This window comes from Lissotriton vulgaris, chromosome 2_1 (genome assembly GCF_964263255.1).
Source record: "Lissotriton vulgaris chromosome 2_1, aLisVul1.2, whole genome shotgun sequence".
Lineage (NCBI taxonomy): Eukaryota > Metazoa > Chordata > Amphibia > Caudata > Salamandridae > Lissotriton > Lissotriton vulgaris.
This window is the reverse complement of record NC_141687.1, coordinates 844,580,311-844,604,058: the sequence shown is the minus strand read 5'-3', so window position 1 is coordinate 844,604,058 and position 23,748 is coordinate 844,580,311. Positions and strand designations below refer to the sequence as shown.

The 23,748-nt window shown below is 44.0% G+C and overlaps 1 protein-coding gene across 5 annotated transcripts in view; it reads right to left on the bottom strand.

The window, feature by feature from the left end:
• AGAP1 (ArfGAP with GTPase domain, ankyrin repeat and PH domain 1) overlaps positions 1 to 23,748 on the bottom strand; it is a 1,113,642-nt gene that overhangs the window by 502,554 nt on the left and 587,340 nt on the right. For 4 of the 5 annotated variants that reach the window (XM_086956296.1, XM_086956297.1, XM_086956294.1 and 1 more), the window contains exon 8: positions 4,457 to 4,612. The exons of the other annotated variant lie outside the window; for it this stretch is intronic. In XM_086956296.1, the coding sequence (XP_086812422.1) occupies positions 4,457 to 4,612 (156 nt within the window). The remainder of the gene's footprint in view (positions 1 to 4,456; positions 4,613 to 23,748) is intronic. 5 annotated transcript variants of the gene reach the window in all.

Genomic DNA, 23,748 nt, shown 5'->3' with positions numbered 1-23,748 from the left:
ATTTCATGTACTGAATCTTCTGCACTGGAGTAGTCAAAGTTGGAGTGCTGCCCTAAACACTCCATCACTGCAATTTGGATACCCTGGCATACAGCTTCCTTTAAAACTAGGTTGAATAACAGTACCTGGAACTAGAAATAATTTTTTGAACTGCGACTCGGAGGTATTTTCTCCCTCTGCGGGAGAAGGGAACACAGAAATAAGAATCTTTGCTCATGGCATATATCCAGTCTCCTTTTGTGAGCTGCAGAAAAAATTAATGCAATGCCAGCATGCAAACAATTTTTCTACAACCACGTTAGTTGTACTTGGATTCACGATTGGTGTCATTTGTTTCTTCTGACCCCTTTTTCCTTACGAGAAAGTATCTTGAATAGAAGTACTTGTTCTTGTGTGGCCATGGCATTCATTCTATTGCTTGTTTTGTGCAGCCACACACGAGTGTCCTTCAGATACTGATCTTCGATGACCTCATTAGGACTCTGTGGTTGAGCTTCAGAGTGTAGTCGCACTTCACAAGAGACTCTACAAATGTGTTTTTTTACTAATTGGCACGCTTCCAGGTACTCAGTAATGCTAATCCCTACAGAAGGGGCAACAATAAGGGCAGAGCAGGGAAGTCACTGCTTAAATGTTGGATACGTCTCAAAGAGGTTAATTCCTGTTAGCTGTACTTCCCTCTTGAAGATCTCAGCTGAGAATAACAAGGTTTCAATTTATGCTGCTTGTGTGGCAGATCAATGACCCGATGGTAAACTAGTTGCAAAAATCTGCAATGCAGATATTCGTATTCCTTCCTTCTTACAAGACTTACCGCTTTCAAGAGTGTCTGATATGCCTTTATTTTATGCCTTCTCCGCCATCAGCATTGGATCCAAATAGCATTGTCACTCTGCAGGGGCAACTGGTTTTAGCCCAGTAGTTCAATCCATTACAAGTGTCTCAAAGATAACCATAACAGGATCCTTACTCTGAAAGATCTGCCATGTTCAGTGACGCTTTAATCACCTAACTACATTAGATTTTGCCCTCATTGACAACTTGTAGGAAATCATATCTCAATTCTTGGCAGATAGTCATTAAATCTTTGGGCAGACCACGAAGAGCACTTTAATCAGTCTTACAGGGCAAGCGAGCTGCTCTTTTCAGCAGCTCCTAGCAGTTGCGGAGAGCTGCACTTCTTAAGTACTATATCAATTACTACCCCGATATAGATGGAAGGTTTTTTCCTGTATTTGTCTTAGAAGATGGCTTCTCCAATGACTGAGTTGCCTTAGCAGCACTCAGAGGAGGCTCTGGGATTCCCCTTATCTTTATTGCCTTCACAATCTATTGTCGTCTTTCTTCAAATTTGCACATTTTAATGAATATTGTTGCAGTATATGCCAGTTGGCCAATCTGAGGAAGTTCCGGCACTTCAAATCAAAGGCACTGTGGTGGAAGGGAAAGAAGAATAAACTGGAAAAAACTACACAAAAACTGTCTGATAGAGAAGCACCAACGAGTGGCGCAAAGTGGTGTTAAGTTAGTGAAAATGTAAGTGAAATAATAAAAGGAAATTTGGTAATTTGTAAGAGCTCAGTAGTCATGGATCCTGAATCTATACAGCAGAAAAATTAACTGAGACTCAATTGTCAAAGCTGTGGCCTCGGTGACTGCTGAGTCAAACTGGGGACTGTGCAGTTCTTCGTTTACGTAAGCCGGTGCTGCTTAATTTCCTTCATTTTTACACATAAAAAAATTTCAGAGGTTGCTTCCCCTGATACGCCCATTTTAGCCTTTGTTTTGGTCATACTGGAAAATATGCATCTCGGATTACTTTCTCTAGTGTAATGTCCTGGGATCCCATTTGCAGGAGAAATTACTCATTCACGAATTCAGGGAAAATTCCTATGACAGAGAACACTTTTCAACTTTTTACTGCTGTGATGAGAATAGTGTGCCCTAGAAACCTAATGCAACAGGAGGAATTTAGAGAGAGGCCATGAGGAAGATCGGAGGAGGAGCTTCAAGTGAGTAGATCACAAAGCAGACAAAATTAAAATTCATTTACTGTGACAAAGAAAAGTGGAAATGTTTAAACAAGCGTGGTTTCCTGGTTAATTCGACTGAAAGAGATCCCTCTTGGACCTGAGTTCCAGCTCTGCTACAACACAAAATTCAATTTCTGTCTATCTAGCGGTGACTCTTAACATTGTCAGTGATGGTCTGTGGCTCACATTTCTGAAAAGAAATTGTTGTAACCACCTGATATTCAAAGTGTCTTTTTGGTCAAGTACTGCTGTGTACACAAAATGTAGCTAAGGAAGTTCATGTGAATGCTTTCAATCTTTCCTAAATATCTCTGGTGGCAACAAAAATCTGACAAGCTTAGATAGACTAACACCCGACATTAAAAACAAATCTAAATACCAGGCAGAACTGCCCCTCCATCCTTCCACCGGACCAGAGACTATTAGAAGATCATTCCATATGTTGCAGGAAAAATGCATCTTCCCTGGTTTTTCACCTTCCTAATTGCGCCTTGTAACTATTTTTTTCTTTTTGCTTAATCTAGCTCACATTTTCCTCCCTCCTCAACCCCAACATTTCAACCAATTTCTTTCTGTCCCGCCTTTCTAACTCTTTCATCTAAGCTCAAGTACTTGGAGAGCTTGGTTTCTTCCCTCCCAAAGACATAGTGGAGAAGTGTGGCTCAATGGTTCGAGCGGCAGACCCTGATGCAGAGGTCTGACCTGGGACCAGGGTTCAATTCCCGCCACGGTGGGTCTTGGGCTCAATTTCCTTGGACCTGATAATTCTCGCCTCGGTGCCTATTCTAATCATGGGTCCCACTCTGTGACTCTGGGCAATAGCTTGCTTAATCTCCACAATGGCCCCAACAGCGCTGGGATGCCTGGCTTCACCTTGGGGGTGCCCAGGAGTGGACATTTCACAAAAAATCCAGGAAGGGTTCCACAGTGGTATGTGTTACAGCGCCAGGACACCGCAGTTGGGGTATAAGTGCGCTTTACAACTACAAATTACATCTTATGGTTCCTTCTGTTCCCACTGTCAGGGCAACCAGCCCTGCTCCTTAGAGCTCCAAAATGTTGGCTTGTTTTTGTATGGCTTTAGGTAATTACACCATTAATTCCCAAACATGAATGAACCCCGCCTGGAAAATTTCTTGTTACTGTCTGGTGATGCTTTGAAGTGCCTTTTCTTGTTAAGGAATATTGTGCTTCTCTATTGTGTTTTTGTGTGTACGGCATGCTGATACATCTTCCTGGTAGATCATTTCCCTGAAAAAGTGCAAAAATATAAATAAATCAGAGTGCAGACAAATTTGAATATTGAAGGTGGGTGAACGTTTACACTGATACAAGAGTAAAGTGTACTCTAGTTTTGTAAGAGTTATTTTTTAACCGGTTACCAATTCCAATCAGTCTGGAAATGTCAGATGTAATTTTCAGGTATTTCAAATGCCAGATACAGCTGGGGGCACATCAAGAGCAAAAGAAAGGAACAAAGTCAACACCTCAGTCTTGCTCATTGGTTTATCTTACACTCATCATGGCTTCAGTAAGAAAAAGATATTGTGAGACTGATCACCAGTAAGCCACCCTACTTTTTGCGTGGCCTAGTTAGGCCATTGCGTGGGGCTAAGAAAGACGCTTGGGAGGAGTTTCCAGACTTATTATCAATGAGTACAGGCATACATCTTTAGGTATTATTAAACACATCGGCTTGAATGCTCATTTGTGAAGGGGTACTTTACATCTTCTAAATGTAAACTGTGCCAACCACTTGGAAAATAAGCACAGGTCTGTGCAGGTTTTAGGAAGACCTGCTATCCAGACTTCACATGGAAAAAAAGACTGTAAATTTACCAACACGGCTTAAAGGACAACAACTGGTTAGGCAGCAAGGTGAGGTAATTTTGTTCAAATGTTCAGCAAACAGGTATTGGGCGGCATGCCCAGCCTGTAGAAAGGATAGGACAGATTACAGACAGGTTTACGGTAGTGACTGCATAAGGCACAGGAAAAGACAAACAGGTATTGAGAAGGTATCTTACTGGGAAGGAATACAAGTGATAGCACTGCCTTAAACAGACAGCAGCGAGAAGAGTCAGTGGAAATGCTGCATAGACACCAGTACAGCTGTTGACATTTGGTTGGTAGTAGGGATGCACAGGCATACCATAACTGTTGTCAGCAATATTTGGTAGATAGCAAACCAGTTAGGGCTGCAATAACAGTACAAATGATGTGGGAAGATAAATGTTAAGAGTTAGCCGGAGGTTGCATGTGGACAGGTACAAGTAACTACCAGGTAAGATACGAAGTGGCAAAGGTCTGCACATGTAAGGACATGGCGTACTCAAAGTTGTATGCCCCTTGAACTCTTGTGCACAAGCATTAGACAGGGTACTCATTGGGAAGGCTGTGCAGGTGTTGGGCAAGATACTCACTGTGAAGAGGTTGGAACGGCGTTTGGACTGTTTACGGACGGGTGTTGGGGTGTTGGCAGTGGGAGGGACGTCAATCCGCAGCTCCTTCTGGCTGGTGCTTGGAGTGGACGGAACTGAGGAAGAGTAATCACTTAAGCTCCCTCCACCGTTACTGGTCTGTAATAAAGAAAAACAGTTCACACACTAACATGTGTATTCTGTCAAAGACTATTTCAGCCCATGCGGGAAATCACGCATAGAGTCATTGAGCTCGAAAATTGTCCAGGGGCATGTGGGAACAAACAGCTGAAGCCCACCTGACAGGGAAGAACATTGAAACTTGGATAGCTATATTAATAGAGGCAGAGGTAAAGCTGGACCTAACATGCCGAGGTGAAGTTTGCCTGTCCCAAAGACCAACAACTACATATTACTCTGACACACTAGCGAACTGAATTGGTTATACTCTTTCCCCTGCTGCAAAAAAATCACTGCCTTAATACTTAAATATATTTCATGTCCCACAAGCTGTATGATCACGGCATCCTCAATCCCATGGAAAAGCAATATGTCCTCATATAACCTGCATAGTCTCTGCTGCATAGCAGAAGAAATAGGTTGTCCACTGACATGTGAATCTAAATACTAAGTAGTCACCTATTCCAAGACTTAAAATCAAGATTATCTTGTGTCTAACAGCAGGTGAGCCTCAACCCCATACATCAACAATGAGGTCATCCACTGCCCAATGGTCCATTCAGGCTGGCTGGGGGAATTAGTGAGTGCAGCACTCACTGCCGACACCGTTGTGGAACCTACAGGTTGCAAGTTCAAATCCCAGCATGACTGACATAGATCTTCCTTCTACCAAAAATGTACAACAGAAAAAAGAGGTTACTTATTGTGCTAAAAAAGAGAAAACTGGGGTACCAAACTTTATATAAAAACAGAGTGATTACTACTATTTTAGTAAGCTCCATCATCCAGAAACTACGGAAGCCTCTACCCCAACAAATAAAGTGGTGCCATGAGCCACAGCAAGTAGTCAATTCTCTGCCCCATGACACAACAGGAAGGACTTCCTCGCCAACATGGCCAAACAACTTGAGCATTCTCTGTAGCATGACCCAAAAACTTGGTCACTGTCTACACCATCACCCAACAACTAGAGCTCGTTCTACCCCATCCCACAATAGCAGGGTCATCTATTGAATGAAACAACAATTAAGTCACTTACTACCCCATCGCCCAACCAGGTCACCCTATGCTGTACGTGCTCTACAGAGTATCAACTGGGGCATCTCTTGAGTCCAAGGTTATATGTCCCTACCCACGAAGCCCAACAAATAGCTCATCCACTGCCTCATGACCCAAAAACGAGATCCTACTCTCCTCCCTGGCTCACAACTACATCAGCCACTGTTACACTGTTCGCCAATTAATTATTTTGGTGTCACATGACCAACTAAGTAAGTTATAAGTGAACCAACAACTAGAGCATATCTAAATCTGTGGCACAGCCTCTAGGTTATCCTCCATCCCAAGGCACACAAATTAAGTTGTTCACTACCAAATGGTGCCGAAATTCTGCAAATATATTTCTGAGCAACTACTTGACCCTTGGCCTCACTTATATTATTTGTAGATAGCAAACCAGCTGAGCTTAAAGGACCCTGCATTGGGGAGCTGTCACACCAACAGACATAAAGGATGCCACACACCAGATAAGAAAGGAAAGGACAGATCAGGTTTAATATGTCGAAACTGAGAGGGATACAAGACATCTGGCTCCCTACTTTTTCCGTAATGCATGGCAAGAACGAATCCTTTTGTTTCAACTGGTAGACCCACCTAAGTGGTAGAATGAAAGTAATGGGATTGGCAGACCTTCACCCAAGGTTGAGTAGACTTTGACAAATTGGTTACTGAGTTTTGCTGCTTTTCACTCCGTTCCAGTTGACTAGATCCAGGTGCACATTTGGTGGAATACAAGGGAAAAAAATAATCAGGGCAACTTTTGGGGGGAATGCCTGACCAGAGTATGACTGAATTTAAGTTGGAGAAGGCTGGTAATAATTTGTGATGGGATCAGACATCTAATGTCTTTTTGGAAAATGTGTCCCACAGGCACAAGCCGTAAAAGACTAATTCTTTATTTCGCCAGCTGCAAACTTCAAGAGGTGGGGGGCGGGTAGACAAAAAAGGAATGTGGTGGCCTTTCAATAGAAAGGTGTGTACTAGCACTATACAAACATGTAAATTTAAACAAGTCCACTGGTTTGATGGCCTCGCTTCCCACTGAGAGGTTAAATGTAATTAGTAGATAAAAGCTAAAGATGCCCAGAGTAAAGGCTTGGAAAAAATGGGGACATTATTTACGATATAGAGGGGCGAGGATGTGGCGTGACGGCCATAGCTGGTGACTTTGGAACCAGGGAAGCAAGTTTGAGTCTGCGTTGACTCAACATCATACGATTCTGGATAAATCACTTAATCTCCCCATGCCTACAAAAAAATTAAGATGCCCTTGTGTAATGTAACTTTATGAAAAAACTGAGTCTGGTCCTGGGACAAGGGGGCAGCTGGACCTAATATATATGAAGAACAAAAGAGTTGCTGGCCCTAACATTGATTTTTTCTCTCAAAGTTTTGAGAATGCAAACAAAGGTAAATCTTCTGTTTGATTGGGTTACTTTATTTCAACCCTTTTGAAATGTTCAATTATTTTTATATTTTCATGGGTGAGAAAAACACTATACCAAAACATTTACAAATATTTACAACTATTATACAACTGACATATATACAAATAAATGAACATTTATACACAAACTTCTTTTACACAAAAAAATAGCGATTGTATATCCACAAATAATTATTCTTTGCGAAATTTCAAACCACTATAGTACCCAAAAGGTCAAGAAAAGAGAGGCAACAAGAATTAATTTTTTTCTTTTTTGGATAATTTAGAATGATGAATAATCGATTCAAAAACTAGTAATTTTTGAAGCCTGTTTGCCATTTGCCGACGCGTTTTGAATCTGGAAAAGATCGCAGATTCTCCTCAGGGCTCTTTCAATGTAGTAATCTATATGAATAGAAATATAAAGGAAGTTCGTTTCAATAACTAGAAACTAATGGTATTAATGTCCCCTGTACATGCTGATAGTCACTAAACTAGTTACCTTCATAAATGGGCGACGCGGTCCCGCGGTCCAAATATTCAAGTGGGGCTGTGAGCCAAGGTCTTTTGATTGTAACACTGAACCTGTTATGAAAAAGTTGTGAAAATTGGCATGGTTACTGGACCACCATAGGCAGCACAGTCTAATTGGCTCTACGACTATAAGGCTCAAGTTTCCTACCTTTGTCCGTTGAGACGGTAAGGCTATGGATAATTTCACACTGTGGTTGGTATGCTCATGGAGCAGTGCCGATGATACCTGCAATGCACAAACATAGGTTGTGCTCAATGATAATTATTTTTCTATTTTCAACTACCACACTCTAGTTTTTATCTGGGGGGAGGGAAAACATACCTGTGGTTTTTTCAAATTGGAGCGGAGATCGTCGGTCACATTGCCGTTACTCTTAACCATACGCTGCCGAAGGCTTTATTGACAGGCGGGGAACAGGGTTTGGGCTCCTCCGCGGCGTGCGGGTAAGCGTGCTTCAATCGCGCTGAATTCAAAAATAAAGAATTGTTTGGTTTGGGGCGAAACCGCGATGGTGTCTCTAACATTTGTTGAGACCTCGCTAACACTCACCTCACTCTTGCGTGGAAAGACCAGGAAATGCGAACTCATTGGTGGCACCGTATGGTTAAGAGTAACGGCAATGTGACCGACGATCTCCGCTCCAATTTGAAAAAAACACAGGTATGTTTTCCCTCCCCCCAGATAAAAACTAGAGTGTGGTAGTTGAAAATAGAAAAATAATTATCATTGAGCACAACCTATGTTTGTGCATTGCAGATATCATCGGCACTGCTCCATGAGCATACCAACCACAGTGTGAAATTATCCATAGCCTTACTGTCTCAACGGACAAAGGTAGGAAACTTGAGCCTTATAGTCGTAGAGCCAGTTACACTGTGCTGCCTATGGTGGTCCAGTAACCATGCCAATTTTCACAACTTTTTCATAACAGGTTCACTGTTACAATCAAAAGACCTTGGCTCACAGCCCCACTTGAATATTTGGACCGCGGGACCGCGTCGCCCACTTATGAAGGTAACTAGTTTTGTGACTATCAGCATGTACAGGGGACATTAAAACCATTAGTTTCTAGTTATTGAAACAAACTTCCTTTATATTTCTATTCATATAGATTACTACATTGAAAGAGCCCTTAGGAGAATCTGCGATCTTTTCCAGATTCGAAACGCGTCGGCAAACGGCAAACAGGCATCAAAAATTACTAGTTCTTGAATCGATTATTCATCATTCTAAATTATCCAAAAAAGAAAAAAATTAATTCTTGTTGCCTCTCTTTTCTTGACCTTTTGGGTACTATAGTGGTTTGAAATTTCGCAAAGAATAATTATTTGTGGATATACAATCGCTATTTTTTTGTGTAAAAGAAGTTTGTGTATAAATGTTCAAATATTTGTATATATGTCAGTTGTATAATAGTTGTAAATATTTGTAAATGTTTTGGTATTGTGTTTTTCTCACCCATGAAAATATAAAAATAATTGAAAATTGCAAAAGGGTTGAAATAAAGTAACCCAATCAAACAGAAGATTTACCTTTGTTTGCATTCTCAAAACTTTGAGAGAAAAAATCAATGTTAGGGCCAGCAACTCTTTTGTTCTTCTTGTGTAATGTAACTGGCACTCATGTGAAGTGCTCTAATAACTTTGGGTCGAGTTTACTCTATATAACACAGCAACAAAAATTATCTAAATCCCCTCTTAAAATTGATAATTTGGTGTCATTGGCCTCCCTTGATCTGTAAGGGGCACATAATGAATATGCTACTTACCAGTATGCATCTGTTCTTGGCATGTAGGGCTGCTAACATTCATATCTTTGCATTAGATCGCCACCTAGTGTTGGGTCCGGATGATCGCACATTGTTGTCCTGGAAGAGTCTTCGAAGTATCCTGAGATGGGTGGCTCCTCCCCTGGACTACAGTGCGCATGGGCATCGGCTCCATCCCCAGATTGTTTTTCGCCATTGTGGCAGAGGATGGAGTGGCAAGTATAAAGGATGTCCATGCTAATGATTGAATACAATAGTATATCTGCAGCTGCGACAGGCACCGGGGAGGAGGGCGGGCGATATGAATGTTAGCAGCCCTACATGCCAAGAACAGATGCATACTGGTAAGTAGCATATTCAGTTCGAGGCATGTGGGCTGCTAAATTCATATCTTTGCATAGAATACATAGCAGTCCCTCCATCAGCGGCGGTTGCCCGTGCCAGCTGCAGAAACCTGAAAAAGTGTCTTGAGAACAGCCTGCCCTACAGCCGCTTGCTGTTTGGAATGTACATCAACACAGTAGTGTTTTGTAAAGGTATGTGGTGTAACCCACGTGGCTGCTCTGCAAATATCCTCTAGAGGAATGTTACCAAGGAAAGCCATGGATGCCCCCAACTTGCGTGTGGAGTGTGCCTTTGGGGGTATTGTTAAAGTGCGCTTGGCTTTATGATAACAGATTTGGATGCACTTAACAATCCATCTGGCTATTCCTGCTTTGGAAATTGGGTTGCCTTTGTGTTGTGGTGAGAAGGCAACAAAGAGTTGTTTCGTCTTCCTAAAGTGTTGTGTCCTGTCTATGTAGTACATCAATGCCCTCCGTACGTCCAAGGTATGGAGCATCCTTTCCGCCACTGTTTGTGGGTTCTGGAAGAATGCAGGCAAATCGATAGTTTGGTTGAGATGAAAATGTGACACCACCTTTGGAAGGAATTTGGGGTTAGTACGTAGTACCACCCTATTTGGATGAATTTGGATGAAAGGCTCTTGTATCGTGAGTGCTTGCAACTCACTTACGCGTCTTAGTGACGTAATGGCAATTAGGAAAGCAACTTTCCACGTTAGGAATTGCAGTTCGCACGAGTGCATTGGCTCAAACGGTGGTCCCATCAGCCTGGTGAGGACCACATTGAGGTTCCACACGGGAGCTGGCGGTGTTCTTGGTGGAATGACTCGTTTCAGTCCTTCAAGAAACGCTTTAATGGCAGGCACCCTGAAGACTGAGAGATGCTGCCTATTTTGAAGGTAAGCTGCGATGGCGGATAGATGTATCCGAATAGAAGTGTACGCTAGTTTGCACTTGTAAAGGTGTAACAGATAGCAAATGATGTTAGGGATAGATGCATCTAGCGGGTTTATGTCATTGTTTGCACAGTAAATGACAAAACGCTTCCATTTTGCGGCATAGCATGCTCTGGTTGACGGCTTCCTCGCCTCCTTGATGATGTTCATGCATTCAGGAGGGAGGTTCAGGTATCCAAACTCTAAGACTTCAGGAGCCAGATCGCTAGGTTGAGCTGTTGCGGATCTGGATGCTGAATTTCTCCATGGTTCTGCGTCAGAAGTCTGGGCGTGAGGCGCAGTCTTTGATGCGGGACCACTGAGAGCTCGAGGAACGTGGTGTACCATGCTTGGCGCGCCCACGTTGGAGCAACTAGGATGAGTGTCATGGAGTGTTGCCGTAGTTTCCTCGCCACCAGTGGTATCAGGGGTGTCGGGGGAAAAGCGTAAGCAAATTTGCCTGACCAGTTCATCCATATCGCATTGCCCTGCGATTGGGGGTGTGGGAACCTGGCGGCGAAGCTTTGGCATTTTGCGTTTTCCCTTGTGGCGAACAGGTCTATGTCTGGACGCCCCCACCTTTGGAAGTACGGCTGGAGTACCGATGGATGTATCTCCCACTCGTGCATTTGATGACTGTATCTGCTGAGCAGATCCGCCATCTGATTGTCCTTCCCCGGGAGGTGTTCTGCCATGAGGAAGATGTTCCTCTGAATGGCCCACTTCCACATGCTCTGAGCCAGGTGAGACAGCTGTGGTGAGTGGGTGCCCCCCTGCTTTTGGATGTAGTACATCGCGGTCATGTTGTCCGTCCGGACTAACACCACTTTGTTGCACAGATGTACAATGAAGGACTTGAGCGCCATGAAGATCGCCATCAGTTCCAGATAGTTGATGTGCATCTTCTGTTGCTGCGTCGTCCATAGTCCCTGCACTGTGTAAGTGAGCAGGTGTGCTCCCCATCCCTGGAGAGATGCGTCCGTTGTCAGGATAACCTGTGGCACTGGCTCCTGGAACAGTCGGCCCTTGCAAAGGTTGTGTGGAGTCCACCAATGCAGAGAGTTGTATGCCCGACTGGTAACCAACACTAGGTCTGTTAATTGCCCCTGAGCCTGTGTCCACTGATTTGCTAAGCACTCCTGGAGCGGGCGCATATGCAACCGTGCGTGAGGGACTATGAAGATGCAGGAGGCCATCATGCCTATCAACTGCATGAACACTCTTGCTGGAAGCGAGTGTCCCGGTCTGAACTTCTGGATTAAGGACTGCATGCCGTCTATCCTGACCTGGTTTGGTCGTGCCGAGGCCGTCAGGGTATTGATCGTCGCACCCAGAAACTGCCGGACGTGTGCCGGCTGAAGGTGTGACTTCGGGTAATTCAACGAGAAACCCAGGTCGTGAAGGAGGTGAATGGTAGTCGACATGTCCGCGGCGCACTGCTGTTCCGATCTGGCTTGAACGAGCCAGTCGTCGAGGTAGGGGTAGACATGGATGTTCTGCCTCCTGAGGTGCGCTGCTACAGTCGCCAGACACTTGGTAAAGACCCTTGGGGCAGTCGTGACTCCGAAGGGTAGGACTTTGAACTGATAATGCGCGCCCTGGATAGTGAACCTGAGGTACTTTCTGTGGGACGGATGTAATGGAATGTGGAAATAAGCATCCTTGAGATCTAAGGTTGCTAAGAAGTCTCCTTTTTTTAACATAGGAAGAATCTGCTGCAGTGTAAGCATGTGGAAATGCTCTGACAGTATGTACAGATTGAGGGGACGGAGATCCAGAATTGGTCTGAGAGATCCGTCCTTCTTTGGAATGAGGAAGTACAGAGAATAAACCCCTGTGCCTTCCTCCCCCACTGGCACGAGCTCGATTGCCCCTTTTTGCAGCATCACCAACACTTCCTGCTGCAATAAGTGCAAGTGCTCTGCGGACATAGGTCTTTGCCTTGGCGGAATGTTGGGTGGAGTGGACTGTAACTCTAGACAATAACCGTACTGTATAAGTTGTCGCACCCACCTGTCTGTGGTGATGTTGGTCCAGACGGGCAGGAACTGCTGTATTCTCCCCCCGACAGGTGTTAAATGGTCGGGGGGCAGTGACAGAGAGTCACTGGTTGCTTGGGGCAGAGGAGCGTGAATTATTGCCTCCTTTGCCACGTCCTTTGTTGCTGTTTCCCCTGTAGCCCCTCTTGTTTTGTTTGGGGTACGAGGACTGTGCTCCACCTCTAGGGAACTGTGACTGTTGACCCATCTGTCCTCTGGTGACTCCACGGGCACCTGAGCGACGAAAATTATTGCCCCGAAACTGCTGAGATTGTAGGGCCCCCATCGATTTAGCAGTTTCGGTGTCCTTTTTAATCTTTTCCAGGGTGGTGTCAACATCTGGACCAAACAGTCTATCTGGATTGACTGGTTGATTAAGTATGGTTGTTTGAATGTCAGGTTTGAACCCCGATATGCGGAGCCAAGCCTGTCTTCTGAGCATGACACTGGTGTTAACGGCCCTAGCGGCCGTGTCCGCGACATCAAGTGCGCACTTTATGGCCGCGTTGGAGATCAGTTGTCCCTCCTGTATAAGCATTTTGGTGCCCTCTTGAAACTGCGGAGGCAGGTGTTCTACAATTTGCTCTAGTGTGTCGTAATGTGATCGATCATAACGTGCCAGTAGTGCCTGTGTATTTGCAATACGCCAGAAATTGGCAGCCTGTGCAGCCACTCTTTTGCCTCCTGCCTCTAGCACTTTGGACTCCTTATCCGGGGGAGGAGCTTCACCCGTTGTTTGGGAGTTGGCCCTCTTGCGTGCGTTTGCTACCACCAAGGAGTCGAGCGGCAACTGTCCTCGAATGTATGCAGGGTCTGCAGGCGCTGGTCTGTACTTTTTTTCAATACGTGGGTTGACCACCCTTGCCCTGGTAGGCTCTTTAAAGATGTCCGCAGCGTGCTTGAGGACCCCTTTGAGCATAGGCAGTGTCTTTACATTTCTTTCTGAAACTGAAAAAGTGTCGAATAGAAAGTCTTCCTCAACTGGGTCAGCATGCATGTCCACGTCGTGATTAGCAGCTGCCCTCTCAATCAGTGCATGAAAACCTGCTGAATCCTCCGTAGGGGATGCACGTGTACTGAAGGACTGTGGGTCTTGCCCCACATCTTGGTTGCCTTGGTCCCCAATGCCATAATAAGAATCTGGCTGTGCATCAGGTTCATTTACTGGGAACGTGTATTGTTCATCTTCACCATAGTCCCCACTGTCAGAGTGGTCTGGAGACGGTGTTGGGCTCCTTCCCACAGGAGGTAGAATAGGTTCCATGAGGCCTGATGCGTCCTGTGGAACCTTCTTCTTCTTTAGGGGAATGACGTAGGATTCCACCGGCTGCGAAGTGATCTTCCTCTTATAAAGAGTTAACTTCCCCGTGTCCGCGTCTATAAAACACTCCGAATCCTCTTCAGGGTCGAGCACTTGACCCGAAGATGTCCCCGCCGTAGAGGAATCCGACTTCTTTGGCGTCGATTTCGAGGAAAAGGCCTTTGGCACCACTTTTGGCGGTAGAAGGAAAAGGAGCTTACTTGCCGGCTTGACCGGGACGTCTGCCGCCTTCTGCGTCGACGGCGTTGGCGTCGACGAGGAAAGAACCTTGTCCTTAATTCTTTGTAGTGAAGCAGCCACGAGAGATGCGTCGGTGACCGATGTCTTTGGCACCGATGAGGTGGCCTTGCCTTCGGATGCGACGTTCCGTTGGTCCTTTGGAGGGATGGATGGCGCCGACCCCGAGTCCCTGGATCGATGCGCAGATGTCCCCGATGGAGCCGGGGCATTGTCGGTCGCCTTAGCTGGCTTCGCCGGCGCCGGCGCGCTTGTCTTGTGCGTGCCCCCCTTTTTAGAGGATCTCTCCTCCGGCGCCGATTTCGACCCCGTGGAATCGCCGTGCTTCTTCGACTTCTGCGGACCGGAGGTCGACGGAGTCGATAAGGCCGCCGGTTTATTTGTTTTCGCCGTTACGACCGCCATCTTAGGGACGTTCGAGTCCTTAAGTTTCGGTTTCGGTTTCGGGTCGGCCATCTTAGGTGTAGTCGAGACCGTTGCTTTCAGTTTCGGTTTCGAAACCCTAGGCGCAGCAAGTATGTCCGTGGCCGGGCCGACAGGCGGGGCCGTGGCTTGCGCTACAGGGTCTTGGGTAAGGCCGACAGGCGATCCCGCGACCCCCTCCTGATGTTCTTCAACTTCGGGGCATAGCTCGTCCCCTGAGCTATCTTCCTCGGCCCCATAAACCATCACGTCGTCCCCTACCTCGTCGACGTATTCAAGGCCCTGACCCACGACTCCGTCGTCGTCATATTCCGGATCGGCCTCGACCTCCGTCTCAGGCGGGGAGATTTGAAGATGATGGCTCTGGTCTTCTTCTTCTTGGTCGCCGAAGATGTTATCCGGATCCGGGGCCGTCTGTTTGGCCACAAGGCGCACCGCGCGCCGAATCGTTAGAGTTTTCTTCGACCTGAACTTCGCACAGGCCCGGCAACTTCCTTCATCATGGTCTGGAGAAAGGCACTTATTACAGACCGGGTGTACATCTACATGTGGGTATTTGGATCCACAGAGCGGACAGAGTTTAAACGGACTCCGCTCCATGTTGGGAACTTAGTGTCGAGTCGCGATGAGAAGGCCTCGATGTCCGAAGAATAGTTAGAAACTCCGGTGATTCCGGCTCCGAGAGACGGAAGAAACTCGAGACCGAACGCAAACAATACCGACGTAAAGAAACCCAAAGCCTTTTGGCCGTAAAAAATGATGTTTATTCGGTTCCGACGGAGAGACGTCGAGACCGCATCCGAACCCAATGGCGGAAAAAAACAATCTGGGGATGGAGCCGATGCCCATGCGCACTGTAGTCCAGGGGAGGAGCCACCCATCTCAGGATACTTCGAAGACTCTTCCAGGACAACAATGTGCGATCATCCGGACCCAACACTAGGTGGCGATCTAATGCAAAGATATGAATTTAGCAGCCCACATGCCTCGAACCTGAGTCTAGGATTTACACCGTTTTCTGGATCCCAATAGGTGAATTCAAAGGTAGATTATCAGTGTAGAACCGACACTCTCTTAACTAACCCCAATGAAGCCAAAATAGGATCCTTAAGTAGGTTTTACAAGACAGAATAGTTGTCCTATTTCCACCCCCTCCATGTAATGATTTTGTCTGCTCCCCTTTGAGAATAGAGCTAAAAAAATAAATAAAAAAAAAGATTTTGCAGCTTCCAGGCTATTCCACAACTTATCACTGCTGACATGGTTGTTCGGTAAATAATGCAATTGACTAGAGTTGTGCTCAGTCAAATCCAACTCTTTGGAAAAAGCCTTACTCAGATTTCAGCGATTAGGAAAGTGGTGGTGGTTGGCTAACCCGGATATTGAATCCAATTTTAGTATGCTGCCAGTTCATCCTCAGGATTTCAGGTTACTAGAATTTGAGTTTCTCGGCTCTATCGTTTTAATAAGTGCATACCAATTGGCTGCTCAGTGTCCCGTGCTTACTTGGAATACTTCTGTGTCTTTTTACAATGTGTTTTTCTCCAGGTTGCTGGTTCAAATAAGGTCATTCACTACCTTGATGAGTTGGGGCTTTCAGATCTGCAACTAATGCCTGCTTCGAAACTGGAGAAATGACCCTAGAACAGTTGCAGATCCTAGTCGGGCAAATTAATTTCACATTGCTGGTTTTCCACTTTGGTCACACATTAACTAGGTCTATAGTCGAGGCAACAGCTGACCCAAAGGACTTCCTGCTGAATGCCTTAAGAATTACAATGTGGAAGAGCAGTTTTGAGAGACTTCCATGGTCCTCAATATGTGTTGCAGGCAGTGTAGGCCCTGGTGCAGTTCTAGACTCAGACTATTGCATGTGTCACTGCCCAGTGGCTTGGCCTGAATTTGGGTTGGTAATGGATGTCGCCTGCTTGGAGTTGCTCTCAGCTTTAATAGCCTTAAACGTTTGAGGGGAGTGACTCTGGGACGACTCTGTAAGATTTTGGTCAAACAGCCTGTATATGGCGGATGCAATCAATAACCAGTAGACATCTTGTAAGCTGGTGCTGAGGTTACTTAAGAGGCTTGGTGCTACTGTCTGAAAGACATTTTGTTACTGCACTGAAGATGCAGATGCTTTCTCTCATTCCAAGAAGCAGGAACTCCGGGCTTTTACACATCAGTAGCAAAAGACATGCATCCTTTCCAGAAGAACTTTGAAATCTTGATGCCCTAGTTTACCAATGTTCACTACAGCATCACTAGCTCCCAAAAATATGAAAGCCTATTAGGGTGCTTCGGGTCCATACACTGCATTTGTGAGAAGGGATTGCATTGAGGATCTGTCTTCCTTAAGAGGCATGGGCAGCATATATGGGGGCTTGAGCGAGGCAGGGAGCATAGACAATTTGCAGCAATTGCATTTTTTGCTAAGCTGCAGAGGAAGGTCTTCACTCCAATAACTTCAAAATTAAAAACTCCTTGGTTGGGTGTGACTGCATTGAGGGAGCTTCAAAGCACAAACGGGGGCCTATTTTATGTACAGAATTTGTCCCAGTTAATTGACAACTTGCTTGCAATAACCCTTTATGACTTCAGCGTCACTCTTCAAGTCAGCTTTTACTAAGGCTTTGAAGCATTTCACATAAGGGAAATGTTGGTAAGAGCAAAAAGGGATGGCCATAAAAGTTTGCAAAGATAGGCTGTCATGTTTAGGCCAGAACCGATGAGGGTCCAGTTTGAGCATTCAAGAACTAACTGGATAATTCTGTCTCTCTCATATGTTCCAAGGATCTGGCTTTGGGTGGAATCCCAGATATATTAAGTGTTTGGGTATTCTTTACGCCAATACTATTAGAGAAGCCATCAAACTCAACCATACCAATATACTTAAAAGGATTTTCTCTCTCATAGACGGTAACTCCCCCTTCTTCTTATTCTGGTGGGGAAGGCTTGCAACTATTAAAATGATGCTTCTTCCCATTTTAAATGTTTTTCTCTTTATGCTTCCTACTTCTCTCCCACATTTTTTCTTCAAAACCATAAACAGCCTCCTATCTAAATTCTTATGGAATAAGGCAGAGCTAGGATTTCTCTCGCTCGTCTTTAACAGCCCAAAGTACTAAGGGGGTTAATTTTCCTAACATTTCTAGATTCCACTCAGCCTTTACTTTAAAACAAATTTGGCCTTTCCTAACAGATTTGTCTTCTTCTCCCTTAACTGCCTGGAGCTCACTAGAACTTGCACAACTCTTTTTTCTTTCCTTACTGCTACTAGTTTAACTCAACCTCCGAAGAGATTTCTTTCTCCAATATTTAAACACTCTAAAGCATTAGCTCTTTCACAGTTTAGTTCCTTTTTTTGACAAGCTCACCTTCACTTATTAACTCCTATTTGGTATAATAAATCTCTAAAGATTAATAAAAGAGAACTTTTCTGGACAGAATGGATTGATAAAGGCATCATTACATACAATAACTTACTTATTGATAATTCTGTAAGAACTTTCCCAGATATCCGTGAAAATTGTCATCTCTCTAACACATACTCTTCTCAATACCCCTTGCTCACTCTTACCCTAATCTCTATCATCTATCAGAATAGTTCCCTGACCACTACCGTCCCAACTCTCTTATCCCCATCAGATTTTTCTATTCCTTTTAGGGCCGCTGCCATTTATAAATTACTTTCCCTTCCCACTACTGAGAGACTTAAATCTCCACTTGAACTCTTATGGGAAAGAGACCTACTTCAAGAATTTTCCCTCCAGGTTTGGGACACTTTATGGTCTAAAATACATACTGTCTCCCGTTCTACCAGCACTACACAGACTTTATTATTTTTTTATAACATCATTTTTTTTACTCCATCTGATCTACACAAATTCAAGAAATGTTGGTCCTGCTCCTATGCAAATAGTGACTTTTTACACATGTTTTTTCATTGTCCCATGGTTAAATCCCTTTGGTTTTGTTTCTGGTCTAAATGAAATGGCATTCTAGATACAGACTATCCTTTTGAGATGGTACATATTTTTTAGGTGGTTCTATACCTATATGGAATGTTCATAGTCATGTACGTAAATTTATAGATTTATATATAGCTATCTCTTTTCAAATAATCACAACCAACTGGAAGGATACTTCGAAGATTTCATATCATGCTTGGTGGAATTTGTTATGTCATCACCATAGGCTTGATCGTGCTTTTGCCACCACTATACCTTTATTGATCAAAATGGATTCGTTATGGTTGCCTTTAACTGATTTCCTCTCTAGACATATTACTTGAATTGTTGCCTGTTATTCCTTAGCTTCCTAACCAATATTTTTTATTTGCATTTCACTTTCACTTTCCTATAGCAGTTTAAGATATTGAGTTTGTTTATTAGTTGCCCTATTTTTCTTCCCCTTCTTTCCTCTCTCTCTCTGTCCTTTTTCTTTCTTTCTCCTTCCCACAAAATAAAATGCCTTTAAAAGCTTTGTTCCTTGGTATAGTTCTACAGCCCTCTTGGCATATTGTATTATGCTGCTATCTATCTTCATTGACACTTCTTTATGTAATGATGTTTTACTTGGTTTATCTTCTTTAATAAAGCTTTTTAAACTAAAAAAATAAAATTAAAATAACTGGATAGGTAACAGACAAGGGGTCACATTACGAGCAGCCCCTTACTAGCCTTTTTACCCTGTGGCATCCCTTAAGTGTTACATGGAGAGACTCACAGCAGTGAAATCTCTCTTTATTCATGAACACCTCAGCCCCTTGTCCTGTTCTCAGTTTGCAAGGGTATGCTCAATAGCATTGGAGGGGGCAGGGATCGGCCCAAGACAGTTAACTCAACACTACTTCAGGATTGCTGGTAGCAATCATAGAAGCAGGGGCGAAACTAGAGCCACAAGACATTAAGCGATTTTGTAGGTGGGATTCAGATTGTTAAACGATTTACATACATCCCGATTTGCCGCAATTCATTGTGTTTGGCTGTTGCTCATTTTCGGTCATCTCTTCTGATAGTTTTTCATGATGCAGGTGGTTTGGGTGTTTGTCCCTTCAGTCGTACTTTTTTCCCTCAGGTGGTAACAACATGGTGGGTTCTGATAGAGGATGAGCTGAATTCGGTTTTAAAACAATGTGGGTACTTATAAAAACGTATTTCTCTCCTGGAGCTGTGGTCAGCCATGATTCCACAGAAGCCTTAGAGTAGTGAGGGACGCCTTAGGGCTCCTAATGTGTTATTTAGAAGTATTAATTCTTTCTTTGCTGCCTTAGTAGGAACTCTCAAAAGATGAATTCCCCACAACTTGATACAGGCTGAGAACATGTTCCACAAGGTGTTCTTTTGTCATTTTGGGGACACAGTTCTTCATCGAGAAACTGATGTCATTTGCTTCCAGGGTAGAGCTGGCGGGGAAAGTCGAATGATAGTGGCCATGTTTGCCTTTGTGGCGAGGTCAATATTGCACCAATTTGTATTTTAATACATTTGGGGAGCATTACATCTCACAGTTTGACCCAAGGGACTTGCAGAAACAATTTTACCCATAGCATGGGCCACTAAGAGGTTTGGCAGTTTTCTGGAACACAAGACAGGCCGTGGGGAAGTCTGTACCTCTGCCCCCAAGCTGAAGGGCAGAGGGGGGATAGGGGGGGGAGGGGAGATGAAGGTCTAGGACTGAATGCCTACTAACGAATGCCTACTAACAATTGCCTGGGATCCACCCTAAAATGTGGGTGTATATAGCAACCATATGCCTATGGCTGTCATCTTAGTATATCGTTTTAAGACTCACGCAAGTTGGTTTGACCCGTCAATCATTAATGCATGGCTATCAATTAACTGGATGGGTTGTGGGCTGGAGCAATGATGATCTTGACATTTCTGACATTTTTTGCCATATGTAAAGTATATTTCTTATTAAAATGATGTACATTTGGAAAGATTTATGTGAATCTTACATCAGATGTATGGTGCCTACAAAAGATGAGCAAGGTTTTTGTAAAGAAAAGCAACATATACTTTAAAAATTGTTTATTGGTGTTGTATGTATTTTTTTAGGGAGTGTAAAATACCAGCGGGGGGCGAAAGAGTCCAGGGCTTGCCGGATAACCACCTATAAGTAGCTCACCACCAAATGGTGAAGAATGTTTCCAATAACTATTTTACTCTTGTTCCCACTTGTGTTTTTGTATAAAGCAAACAGGCTGTGCTTAAAAGACCCTGCATCAGGGAGTACTCACAGAGACAAGAGGGGTTATAGAAGAAGCACTAAGTACAGTAATAAAGACCAAGTTAAGATGGGGCAAATAAGTCAAGTTTAGTACGTGGATTTTTAAGAAGGGATTTATTTACAAAAGATTTGCCTTCTTCCTTATCTCAGTTAAGCACAGTAAGATGCATCATTCCAATTTGACTACCCGATGCAAATGAGCGGATGAATGGCAAGTAATGGCATCTGCAAATCTTGACATGACCAGACCCATCGCAATATCATTACCTAGAGCTAATCTGTAATGCACCTAGGAGAAAATCATAACATCAAAGTATCAGTTCAAATTCTAGGGGGACCAAGGGACTGGATGGGAGGCAATGTGGGGTCGGCACCTCCATATCCAACAGTCTGTAGAGTGAGGATGGTTTTGTCCAGTCAGGGGTCATCCAATATTTTGCAGTTTGCGGCGTAAATGGCCCACACATCAAACAGTGGGCACCTGTTTGGGATGCGTCAAGGAGGGTAGGCAAGGGGAAATAAGAATCAACGTCCTGCACCAAACATTTCCTTCACACTCCCTGAGAAACCACAAAAGCATGGTAGCTGGAGGTGCGAGACCAAAGTGAGGCGGGCAGGTGGTCATTCCTACATGATCAACAGCAGAAAGGGCTTGTTCTTCTACGGCAATGACTTTAAGAAAACCCAAAAGTCGGAGCAAAGATCAGCAGTTGTTCACTTCCCTGTCACAGGCTCCTGCTGAAAAGAGGTGTCAGTAACCGAACATTCCACTGGTAGTTTCCCACCAGCAACCTCTGACTCTTTGATGCAGACGCTGTAGGATTTTCCCTACAGTGGACCTCTGTTGAGTTCTCAGAAAATACAATGTAGATCTGGTCAGATCAGACATATTGAGGAGTGTGTCAAAGTGACTCTTCAGAAGACTTGAGAGGTCAGTGCACACATATGCACACCCACTGTCTTCAGAATATTTAAAATAAATACACCCCACACTGCCAGGGGCAATTGACGTTGCTGCTGTTGGGGGTGCTTTTTATCAAATTTGAGTTAGGCTGTAGAAAGATGAATCGGATTAGAGGGAAGAATAATTTATGCAAAAAGAAAAGAACGATATAGGAGTAGTTATTCTAATGAGGAGACCTGGTAGGCAAGAAATAAGATACAAAGATTATAACTAGCGACGTGCTACTAGGTTGGGCCTGGAAGCTTAAAACAAAGCACAAACAAAGCACAAACAAAGCAGGCACAGAACATATTACAAGATACAGAAAAAATGTCACAAGGTGAAGACAAAGACAACTTAGCCAGCCGTCAATTCTTAACACAACTGCCCAATAAAAGGCTGCATAGTCTATCCTGCTATCCAACAGGTGAATCATTTGTGGACCCTCAGTGCTACAATAATGCCATTTCTGCTTAATAACCAATTCACCATCTGCTCTATGATTCAACAATAAGGCATCCTCTGATGCATAGTTAAAAATAATTTGGATAACAGACTTTTCACACTGTGTACTATATGTTGCAATTTATATAGTGCATTTTTATTTCCAATTTGTGTTAGCTTGTTCTTTGTTTTTATTAAAATATAACAGGTTAGCTACAAATTAGATGAGTATGAAAGTAAAATATTTGAATAAAGTTTTATAATCTGGCGTTCCACGCATGCATTCGTTGTTTTTGTATTATTGTGTATTTTGTATTACATTCAACGATAAATCAATATACTAAATATTCTAGGGGCAAGGTTAAAGTCAATTAGGCCACCTACTGAGACCTGCAACTTGGTAATTCTGCCCTGTGACTAATTCCCTGGGCTGATCTTTGACCTTTAGCTCAGTGACAAGGACATTGTCTGCCGAATTACTTAAGATTTTGATGCCTCTCTACCCAACATTGCAACAAAGATATTATTCTTACTGAAAGCTCAGCAAATGGGCCCCCTCTGCCCCAAGGCTCAAACAGACCATCAGATGACCCAGTGTCCAACAACTATACCTTCTACCCTACAGCTCAACTCGAATATGTTCTGCTAGACAGCAGAACAAGATGGTAAACTTGTGCTCACAGGTCACTTCTGCCTAGGTCAAGCTTTACCTAATGCACTCAACACGCCCTGAGACTCAGTACTCGATTACCAAGTCAAGTTTCCTTCATGCGACCCCGCAGAGTCATTCCGTTGATGTGAGAGACAAAGATAGTAAGCACACACCACCGGCATACTTCTTTTGCACCTTGTCCAGAAGTGGCTTGCAAACAAATAAAGGACCAGCTTGGTGAAGTGAAGGCTGAACCCATGCCAGGAGCACCAGTCTTCGAGAGCAGTGTGCCCACTGCACTGACTGACAGATGTGTCACACGCTAATGGCGTGCTTTGCGTTGATTTACAGGCCTACAAAAACCAAGCTCCTAGAATGAAAAACCTAACGTAGAAGTGAACAACTGCTAACTCTCGGACAATAGTTTTTCTGTAGCTCTCGGGTTTAAACTGGAGGTAAAATAGAACACCCACTGCATCTCCGATATAAAAGCGGCTTCTTATAGGTCTGCATACTACGGCCTTTTTTCACATGGCGCATCCACGTCTCTCCCCAGAACATACCCATTTTTAAACGTATGAAATGTAAAAAATCCTCGGATGCAATATGGGCTTTAAAAACAAATACAACTGATTTCACTGTGATATGTTTGGCTAAATATTTAGGATGGGCATGGGCAATCAGAGCAAGAAGGAATTCAATCGCCACATGATTAGATAAAGTGTGTAATTTGTATAGTGCTTTTTAGCAAATGCTAAACA